Source organism: Kogia breviceps, chromosome 8 (genome assembly GCF_026419965.1).
Source record: "Kogia breviceps isolate mKogBre1 chromosome 8, mKogBre1 haplotype 1, whole genome shotgun sequence".
NCBI classification, from domain to species: domain Eukaryota; kingdom Metazoa; phylum Chordata; class Mammalia; order Artiodactyla; family Physeteridae; genus Kogia; species Kogia breviceps.
This window is the reverse complement of record NC_081317.1, coordinates 671,018-680,551: the sequence shown is the minus strand read 5'-3', so window position 1 is coordinate 680,551 and position 9,534 is coordinate 671,018. Positions and strand designations below refer to the sequence as shown.

General features: G+C 65.2%; 1 protein-coding gene across 1 annotated transcript; it reads left to right on the top strand.

Annotated features, from left to right (window-relative positions):
* The first annotated feature begins 148 nt into the window (after positions 1 to 148).
* Positions 149 to 9,534, top strand: NELFB (negative elongation factor complex member B). Its single transcript, XM_059071795.2, has 13 exons — positions 149 to 565; positions 900 to 1,063; positions 1,246 to 1,345; positions 1,696 to 1,926; positions 3,491 to 3,676; positions 4,306 to 4,418; positions 5,008 to 5,110; positions 5,293 to 5,388; positions 5,559 to 5,701; positions 5,774 to 5,880; positions 8,223 to 8,364; positions 8,473 to 8,581; positions 8,696 to 9,534. The coding sequence occupies exons 1-13, from the start codon at positions 464 to 466 to the stop codon at positions 8,840 to 8,842; spliced, it is 1,743 nt and encodes a 580-aa protein (XP_058927778.1). The 5' UTR covers positions 149 to 463; the 3' UTR covers positions 8,843 to 9,534.

Sequence of the window (9,534 nt, the reverse complement as noted above, 5' to 3'; positions counted from 1 at the left end):
CAGTTCTCCTTTGCCTGCAAACGGCTGCAAGCGCCGCGAGGCTGGGCGGGGTCGCGCAGGAGGGCGGGGCCCGGGAAGGCGGGGCGGGGGCCCGGGAGGGCGGGGCGGGGCTTCCTCGACGCCCTGTGCGTCGTCCTGGCACCGCCTTCGCGTTGCGTCTCCGCCAGGCGCGGGCCGCGGCGCAGTTCCCGCGAACCTCTGCGGGGCGGCGGCGGCGTTTCCGGGACGCCGGTTGGCGGGCTGACCCGGCTCCTGTGCGGGGCGGAAGTGGGCGGCTGCGGACCGAGGGGAGCCGCGCTGCGGGCGGAATCTGGCCGAGCTGGAGGGCGCCGGGGAGCGGAGCTCGGGCGGCCCCCGAGGCCCGGGCGAGCGGACAGCTGCGGGGCCTGTGGCGAGCGCGGCGGTGCCCGGGGAGCGCGGAGGAGATGGGGCGCCGAGCCGGGTTGGGGCCGGGGCCTCGGCCATGTTCGCGGGGCTGCAGGACCTGGGCGTGGCCAACGGCGAGGACCTGAAGGAGACGCTGACCAACTGCACCGAGCCACTCAAAGCCATCGAGCAGTTCCAGGTGGAGCCGGGTGGAGGGGCCGGGTGGAGAGGCCGAGCGTCTGGGTGTGAGTCCGGCGGGGGGCGAGGTCGCGTGGGAAAGCGGGCAGATTTCTCTCTCTCCCGATCGCTGCGTCTGTTTCCCGGGATGGAGGAACTAAGTGTCCTGAGTTGGGACTACGTCGACGGCCATCTCAGTGGTTTCCAGTTTTTGCAGTTAACAGCCAGCGCTGCTGGGAACATCCTTGTCCTTGTCTCCCTGTGTACTCTGGGCATCCGGAGTGCCTGGCCAGACGGGGCTGTGGCTGAGGTTTTTCTTGTCGCCCGAAGAGTCAAATCGAGCTCTGTTTCTTTAGACAGAAAATGGCGTGCTGCTTCCCTCTCTGCAGTCGGCCTTGCCCTTCTTGGACCTGCATGGGACGCCCCGACTGGAATTCCACCAGTCAGTGTTTGATGAGCTTCGGGACAAGCTGCTGGAGCGCGTGTCAGCCATTGCCACAGAGGGGAAGGCCGAGGAGAGGCAAGTGGGCGGTGAGATGGGCAGCCCCTTCCCCAGCCCGGGAACTGAATGTGCCCCGGTGGCCACACATCTCTACTGAAAAAGGGGCCGCCTGTGCACATCACCCACCGGTCTGGGGACATGCAGGGAGCTGCTTTCGGCTTGGTCCTGGGCTGCTCCCTCAGTGCTGAGAGTCTTTCCAGGTACAAGAAGCTCGAGGACCTTCTGGAGAAGAGCTTTTCTCTGGTGAAGATGCCATCTCTGCAGCCAGTGGTGATGTGCGTCATGAAACACTTGCCCAAGGTAACCGCCGCAGGGCCAGCTTGCCCTGGGGAGGTTTCCTGAGCTGCCTGCCTCAGGAATGGCAGCTCTGGAGCACGTTCCCCACGCTGGCTTCTCCCTGAGCCGAGCCGCGCGTTGACCGAAGCTTGGCACAAGCTCTGGAGCGTGGCGCCCTTTCTGGGAAAAAGCTGTTTGTGGGCAGCACAGCTCCTGCCCCGTCAGAGCCTGGGGGGCCGGTCACAGGTGCCCCTGTCAGTTGGGGCTGGGCTGGATGTGGCCTCTGCTGTGGGGGGCTGAGGCCTGTTGGCTTGTCTTGAGGGAGATCCCTGGGGCACAGGTGCTGCTCACAGGTGGCCTCTGGGGTCATGTAGGTTCCTGAGAAGAAGCTGAAGCTGGTGATGGCCGACAAGGAGCTGTACCGGGCCTGCGCCGTGGAGGTGAAGCGGCAGATCTGGCAGGACAACCAGGCACTCTTTGGCGACGAGGTCTCCCCGCTGCTGAAGCAGTACATCGTGGAAAGGGAGAGCGCGCTCTTCAGCACGGAGCTCTCCGTCCTGCACAACTTCTTCAGCCCTTCTCCCAAGACCAGGCGCCAGGGCGAGGTGAGGCGGGGCGGGGATGTGTGCAGGGCCACCCCCCGTGAAGCCCGGCTTGTCTGCTTCTAGAAGGCTGGGCTTGGATATGGGGCTGGCAAGGGGCATTGCGGCGCTGCGCCTGGGTGTGGGTCTGTTTGGTCTTTTCTACGTACTTTGAGCTCGGCAGCTTGGCCGGCCTCTTCAGCTAAGCTCTCTGTGTCTTCTTTCAACCCTGGGAGTTTTTCTCTGTTTCTGTGTTTGATTCATTCTTTGCTTCAACAAATGCTTTTTGGGTGCTGACTTACTGCCTTGGCTCCTGGACCCTTCAGTGACCCCTGGGGTACTGGGGCACCTGCCTGGGGTACTGCAGGCTCGTGTGGGGCGGACCCTATGCAGTAGATGTCCCGTTTCGGTCCCTGAGAGCTCCGGGGGTAGAGGAGGGCTGTGGAGACGGGGCGGGGGGAGGCCAGTGGCGGCAGTGGCGCAGAACAATGCAGGGGGACGGGGCTGGAGGCCACCGTGAACACTTTGACCTTTCCTGGTGAGGTGGGGGTCCCTGGCCCGGTTCCCGGATGATCCCTTAACCGGGGAGGGAGGTGATGGCAAGAGGCCAAACGTTTCGCCGTGTTCTTTCACCGCCAGCCTTCTCACCTTGAGTTTTCTGTGTGTGGCCTGAGGTAGGGGCTCACCTAACGTTTTCTCTCAGATGTCGGGCCGGTGCTCGCAGCACCACTTCCTGGACAGGCCGCTGTGTGTGTCAGAGCCCTGCCTGCGTTGCCTCCACTTTCTTTTGGGGGAGCCTGGCCTCGGGCCGTGGTCCTGCTGCTTTTCACTCTCCCCTCCAGGCCAAGGGTCCACCTTGGAGTCCTGCCAGCGTAAAGGGAGAGCGCGGTGGCAGGTGACACGTTGCCCCGCCGTCCTCGGGTGGGTTGGGCCTTAGGGCTGTGGTTCTGTGCCCAGCAGGCCAGGCCGTGGTCAGGCTGGAGTGCGCGCCTGTCTCCGTGTTAGAGGTGCCGGTACGTCGGTGCCGAGACTCGGGTGATGCTCTATGCTTGCCCCACTTGTTGGGGTACCAAGGCCTGCTGGTGGGTCCTCGGCAGGGGCCCTGAGGTGGGCCGCCGTCCCTGCTGACCTCCGCACTCGCTGCATGCAGCCTGTTGGGCTGCCTTGGTGTCTGTCACCCCAGGTGGCCCTGTGCGTCCTTAGGGCCACGTGCCCCAAGCGGGGTCCCCTCCTGTTGGCTGCCGCCTTGGCAGGAGCCTCCCCAGTAGGGGCAGGGTGCCGGGGTGGGTGGTGGCCGCTGGGAGAAGGCGGGAGGGGGGTGGCTGCAGCGGGGCCTTGAGCAGACACAGCGTGGCGGCGCCGCACGTCTGGGCCCGAGTCCCCCACGCCACCGGCTGCCCCGCCCGCCGACTCTGGTGGAGTCTGGGACCCGGGCTGACAGCCTCTCAGAGGAGCCGCAGGGCCTAATGGGTTCACTTCCTTAAAGACAAGAAACGTCGCCACCCGGCACAAGCTGATGTTTTGTGAGAGAGGAAGCTTAGCCCCGCAGGGTCATGGGGTGTGTGAGGCCGGCCTGGTGTCCCGGCAGGTGGTGCAGAGGCTGACCCGGATGGTGGGCCGCAACGTGAAGCTGTACGACATGGTCCTGCAGTTCCTGCGCACGCTTTTCCTGCGCACCCGCAACGTGCACTACTGCACGCTGCGTGCCGAGCTGCTCATGTCCCTGCATGACCTGGACGTCGGCGACATCTGCTCTGTGGACCCCTGCCACAAGGTGGGCACCTGCGCCGCCCTCGCTGCTCTGCCCCTCCGTTTCTCTTTCCCCTCCCCTTGGATGTGGCAGTCTAGGCACGTGTGCTCCGCCCTAGCCCCTGTACCACCTCTGCCCACCCGGCTGGGGAACCGTGCTGTCCCCTGGACGCCTGACCCAGAGCCAGCTGTGCCCTGCCCCCTCCGGTCTTTCCGGGGCCTCTGGCCCTCCCCTGCCCCAGAGCCCTCGGGGGCTGCTCACCGGCGAGCTCTGTGTTCAGGAACAGGGCTTTCTGCGCTGCCCTTGTCCTGGCATAGGTGCCGTGTGGCCCCAGACAGCGTCCCTTCCCAGGGGCTTCGCAGCGTCACACTCTGAGCCTGCACTGCCCCCCCCCACGGTGGGGGCCTTGGAGGGGCCCATTTCAGAACAAAACACCCATTTTGTCTCTTCCTTACACCACCTGGCCTGTGGGGATGTGGGCACTTGGGCCCATTTCCTTCGTGCTGTCCCACTCCTGGGGACAAGCCATGCCTCGGCGCCTCGAGGTGGGGGTCCCGATGTTCACCCAAGGCTCAAGACAGCTCAGGCAGCGGTGAGTGCCGCCTGGAGGCTGCGGTGTCTGGCCGAGTCCTGACCGCGCCTCCTCCCCGCAGTTCACATGGTGCCTGGACGCTTGCATCCGAGAGCGGTTCGTGGACAGCAAGAGGGCCCGGGAGCTGCAGGGCTTCCTTGACGGAGTGAAGAAGGGGCAGGAGCAGGTCCTGGGGTGAGGGTCGGCCTTGTGCCTGGTCCTGTCCACGGCATCCGGACGAGCGTGCTGTGGCAGCAGTCGGGAGCGGGTGTCTCTTCCAGTACGTCTTAGGAGGATGGGTTGGCGCCCGTGCACATGGCGGAGAGGCTCGGCTGCTGGGGTGAGGCCGTCACCGTCGCAGGCGAGCTGGGTGCCCGGGCTGGGACTCTGGTGTCTGCAGCCACGTGGGGCCTGCCTGTGAGCTGAGAGGCCCGCCGCACCTGGAGGTGGTGGGATCTGGCTCCCGGCAGGGTCCTGTCTGGGTGGGCTCCTGGGTGGGCCTCTTGTCTCAGCTCCTTGTTCCTGGAATTATCTCTGTGGGAACCTGATTGAATTTATGGAGTCTGGGTCAGGTTCTCAACTAGGATTGGACCCTAGTTCTTTAAAAAAAACTATTTGATTCTTCAGTGTGTTAAGTAAGTTGAAGGCAAATTGTGAACCACAAGTTTTTGGAAAGCGGTCCTGAGCAGGGGGGCTTTGTCCATGCGGAAGGGCCATCTCCTCAGGTCAGTGGCTTGGTGGGCCGGGAGCGTCCCTCACTGACGCCGCGGGCACGTCCTCGCAGGGACCTGTCCATGATCCTGTGTGACCCCTTCGCCATCAACACCTTGTCGCTGAGCACCGTCAGGCATCTGCAGGAGCTGGTGGGCCAGGAGCTGCTGCCCCGGGTGAGTGCGGCTGGCTGGCTGCCTGCTGCCTTCCGGGGGACATGTGGCTGTGGACCCCTGGCACCCGGCTCCAAGCCGGCCCTGGGGAGAGCGACCCAGCGGGGAGCGGCCGGCCCCCCTGGGTGAGCGCAGCCCGGCAGGAAGTGCAGGTGAGCACGGCCGAGGCCTGTGTCCCCCCACAGGACAGCCCGGATCTCCTGCTCCTGCTCCGGCTGCTGGCGCTGGGCCAGGGCGCGTGGGACATGATCGACAGCCAGGTCTTCAAGGAACCCAGGATGGTAACAGGGTCAGGGGGGCTCCTTCCCGCTGCCTTCTCAAGGGGCTGTGGGGTGGGGTTTGGGGAGGTGCGGGGGAGGACGGGCCCCAGGCCCACGTCCGGGAGGATGGACGGAGGAAGGGGGCCGAGGGGCAGGGACGGTGCAGGCCAGCTCTTGGGCCTCTGCCCCAGGAGGTGGAGCTGGTCACCAGGTTCCTGCCCACGCTCATGTCCTTCGTGGTGGACGACCACACCTTCAACGTGGATCAGAAGCTCCCGGCCGAGGAGAAGGCCCCGGTCGCATATCCGAGCGCGCTGCCAGAGAGTTTCACCAAGTACGGGCTGCGGGCGCTGGGCGGGAGGGCCTTGGCCCTGAGCCCCTCGGGGCTGATGGCGCTCGGGTGCAGGTTCCTGCAGGAGCAGCGCATGGCCTGTGAGGTGGGGCTCTACTACGTGCTGCACATCACCAAGCAGAGGAACAAGAACGCGCTCCTGCGCCTGCTCCCGGGGCTCGGTGAGTCGCGTGGGCGGCGGGGCTCGGCCGTGTCCTCTCACTGACGCCCTCGGCTCTCGCCACAGCCCACGACGCGAAGAGCCACCTTAATCTTTTCCTAAGGGGCGAGAGTCGTGGGGTCCCTCAAGTCCTCAGACCACTGAGAGGGCCCCCCTCCGCGGTGGTGAAGAGGCCGCTTCCCCCGGGAGCCTTGCTCTGTCTGGGGTGCAGGGCACAAGCCAGGAGGATGAGGGAGGGATCTGGGTGGACCCTTCAAGGGTACGGGAGCGCCCGGCCGGCCCACCACACGACAGGCCTGGGGCCTCTGCTGGCCCGCTCCCGTCCGAGGCATTGCGGGAGGATCTCACGCTTCGCTGTCCGGCAGTGGTGCGTGCCGTTGCCCGACTTCTCCACGTGCAGGAAGCGGCCCGTTGTGGGTATTAGTTTCTCCCCAGCCACCCCCTAACCGATCAACAGGAACTTATTCTTATGGTTCTGGGGCTCAGAAGTCTGCAGTGAGTCTCCCAGGGCTAAAGTCAGGTGTGGGCAGGGCTGGCTCCTCCTGGGGCTCCAGGGAGAAGCCCCTTCTTGTCTCCTCCAGCTTCCAGGAGCCGCGTCCTTGGCTCCTGGCCTCTTCACAGTTCATCTCTCCAGCTTCTCTCGTCCTCTTGTCTCTGTCTTTGACTCCTGCCTCCCGCCTTCCTCTTGTAAGGACCCGTGACCACCGTGGGCCCACCGGGGTGTGCAGGACCATCTTCCGTCTCGGGGCCCGGTACCTCTCAGGGGGCGCGTTCACAGGCTCCTGGATCTCAGCATGTGGAGATCTCAGGGGCGACAGCTTGTGTGTCTGTTTCGGGGGCTTCCGGGAGCACAGTCGTAAGGAACTTGGATTTGCCTCATTCTTTCTACTCACTTTTGAACTACTGTATTTTTCTTGTTTAATCATGTCTGTACACACAGGGTGTTCTGCGAGGCGGGAGCGTCAGTGTCTCCCAGCCACGAGCTGTGTCCCCGGGGGGCTGGGGTGCAGGTCTTCAGCCACGTTCAGGAAGAGCGATCTCGTTCTTTGGTGTAACTAGTAGGTTCTAGTAAAAAAGGATGTTGGTTTTAAAAATTATTTTTAAACTTTTTTTTTTGGTGGGAGTTTTTGATGAAACCGAAGTAAAGAGCACAGGATCGTGAAAGCCAGTGCCCGTTGCCCACCTGCACGGGGGTCTGCACGCGGCTGCCGTCCCGTCCGCTCGGCGGTCTGTACGGAAACCCGGCAGAGACTAGCTTGGCACGATGCAGCAGGTGTCTCTACAGGAGACAGACTCTTAAAAACCACGGCTTTGGGGCGTCCCTGGTGGCGCAGCGGTTGGGAGTCCGCCTGCCGATGCAGGGGACGCGGGATCGTGCCCCGGTCCGGGAGGATCCCACATGCCGCGGAGCGGCTGGGCCCGTGAGCCGTGGCCGCTGAGCCTCCGCAACGGGACAGGGCACAACGGTGAGAGGCCCGCGTACCGCAAAAAAAAAAAAACCCAAACCACTTCCTTGGCACGTGGTTGGTCGGGGTCCAGGTCCCGACGGTGGCTGCGTTGCCCCAGTTGTCACATAACGTTTTTGTGCGGATGGTCCGTTCAAGTCCGGAGTCAAACAAGGACCTCCCTTCACCTGGCTCTCCGGCTGCCTCTCGGGTCCTGGGGTCTGTAGGGCTACGTGGGGTTTGCTGGGGGAACCAGGGCGTTTGTTCCCCAGTTGGGACTTTGCTGGCAGCGTCCCCTGGTGCAGTGACCGTGTGCCCGCCTGAGTGTCCTGTAAACCGGCTGTGAGGCCAGCCGAGCCCCTGGTCAGCTGTGCAGCAGGAGCGCACCCTGGGCGCGTCCGGTGGGGTTGCGTCTCCCGCCGCGTTAGGGGCTCGGCGGCTGGGCTCAGGTCGGCGTTCCTGTCTCAGCTGCTGTAGCTGCCCGCGGGCGCTCGGCGGTGTTGCTGGTGATCGCTGTGATCGGCTGGTAGTTACTCTCGCCATCTCTCTCTTCTGAGGTTTGACTGCCGTGGCTTCAAAAAAAGAAGGCCCGTTTGCTCCGTTCTCTCTCCTCTAGAGCCCGTGATCTGGTAGACCTGCCGGGCCGGCCCTCGGCACTTCTGTGTCTCCTCTCACTACCGGCCCGTTCAGCTTGCCCTCTGCTGGAGTCCACTTCATCCTGAGCCCCGTGGCCACTGGGCAGAGCCACCCGTGACGAGCTCTCGTCCCCTCCCCACCCTCGCCCTGGAGCCCTGCCCCCACTGTTTGCTTCCCCCGTCCAGGCCCAGGTTCTGGCCCTCAGGCCCGGGTCGGGGAGGTGGGTGTCGGGCGATCTGGGCGATGCCTGCTGTGCTTGCAGTGGAGACCTTCAGCGATCTGGCGTTCGGGGACATCTTCCTGCACCTGCTCACGGGCAACCTGGCGCTGCTGGCGGACGAGTTTGCCCTGGAGGACTTCTGCAGCAGCCTCTTCGACGGCTTTCTCCTCACCGCCTCCCCGAGGTGCCCGTCCTCTCCGTCCACATCTCGGTCGGGGGCACCGGGCACAGCTGGGAAGGGGGTGGGAGGGCGGCTCTGCAGCCGCCTGCAGCCCAGCGTGGCCTCTTCCAGGAAGGAGAACGTGCAGCGGCATGTGCTGCGGCTCCTCCTCCACCTGCACCACCGGGTGGCCCCGTCCAAGCTGGAGGCCCTGCAGAAGGCGCTGGAGCCCACAGGCCAGGTGGGTGCCCTCCCCTGCCCCGCCCGGCTGGCTGGCTGGCTGGCTGGGCCGGCCTGGGGTGGGGGGAGGGGGAAGGGGAGGGAGAGGGACCTGTGTGCACGCGCTTCCCCCCAGAGTGGAGAGGCGGTGAAGGAGCTGTATTCCCAGCTTGGAGAGAAGCTGGAGCAGCTGGACCGTAGGAAGCCCAGCCCGGCTCAGGCTACAGAGACCCCAGCCCTGGAGCTGCCCCTCCCCACCGTGCCCGCCCCGGCTGGACTCTGAGGCTGCGCCTGGGGCTGCTCAGCGGTGGGCGGGCGGGGCCCCCGGTGGGGACTTGGCCCTGGTCGGCCAGGGGGAGAGGCTCCCCTGTGCCTGTGAGAGCAGGAGCCCGTCTCTCCTGGAGGTGGACTGACTGTTCCTGGGACTGGGGGTGGGCTGAGTGGAGACCCCGGGGACTGTCCTGTGGGCAGGGCACCCGTGCTCTGCACCTCAGCCTCCCCTGGAACTTGGTCCTGGGAGGTGTGTGCCTCCGTGAGTGGGACCCGGGTCCCTGCTGCTTGTGGCCCCCCGGCCGGCTCCCGGGAGCACAGGTCTGCTCCAGGTCTGCTGCGCCCCACCTGGCCCCTCGCGCTCCCGTGGAAAGCTGCTTGCTTGTTCCTCCGGGCATGTGGGCTGTCAGGCAGACTGGCAGCAGTTGGGATTAGGAACAGGACGCCTGGTTTCCAAGGGGCGGGGGGCAGGGTTGGCGACGCAGTTGCGGAGTTTGCTGGGGGCGGGGGTCAGCAGGAGGAGCCCAGCTCTCCGAGGAGCTCCTCCCCTGTTGACAGGCCCGCGCAGCACACGGGGGAGGAGAGCCCGGGCCCCCCCGCGGCCTCGATTTACCCTCAGAGCAGTGAGCTCGGCCAGGTGCCCGTCTGCTGTTGCTCATGGTGGGACCTTCACTTTTGTAAATAAAAGGCGTTTTGGTAAATCCA

What these genes read in the sequence shown, in the direction of transcription:
- NELFB (XM_059071795.2), top strand. Translation starts at nt 464, where the DNA reads ATGTTCGCGGGGCTGCAGGACCTGGGCGTGGCCAACGGCGAGGACCTG. An exon ending in GCCAGGAGCTGCTGCCCCGG is followed by an intron (nt 5,111 to 5,292) that starts GTGAGTGCGGCT and finishes GTCCCCCCACAG; the next exon opens with GACAGCCCGGATCTCCTGCT. An exon ending in TCTTCAAGGAACCCAGGATG is followed by an intron (nt 5,389 to 5,558) that starts GTAACAGGGTCA and finishes CCTCTGCCCCAG; the next exon opens with GAGGTGGAGCTGGTCACCAG.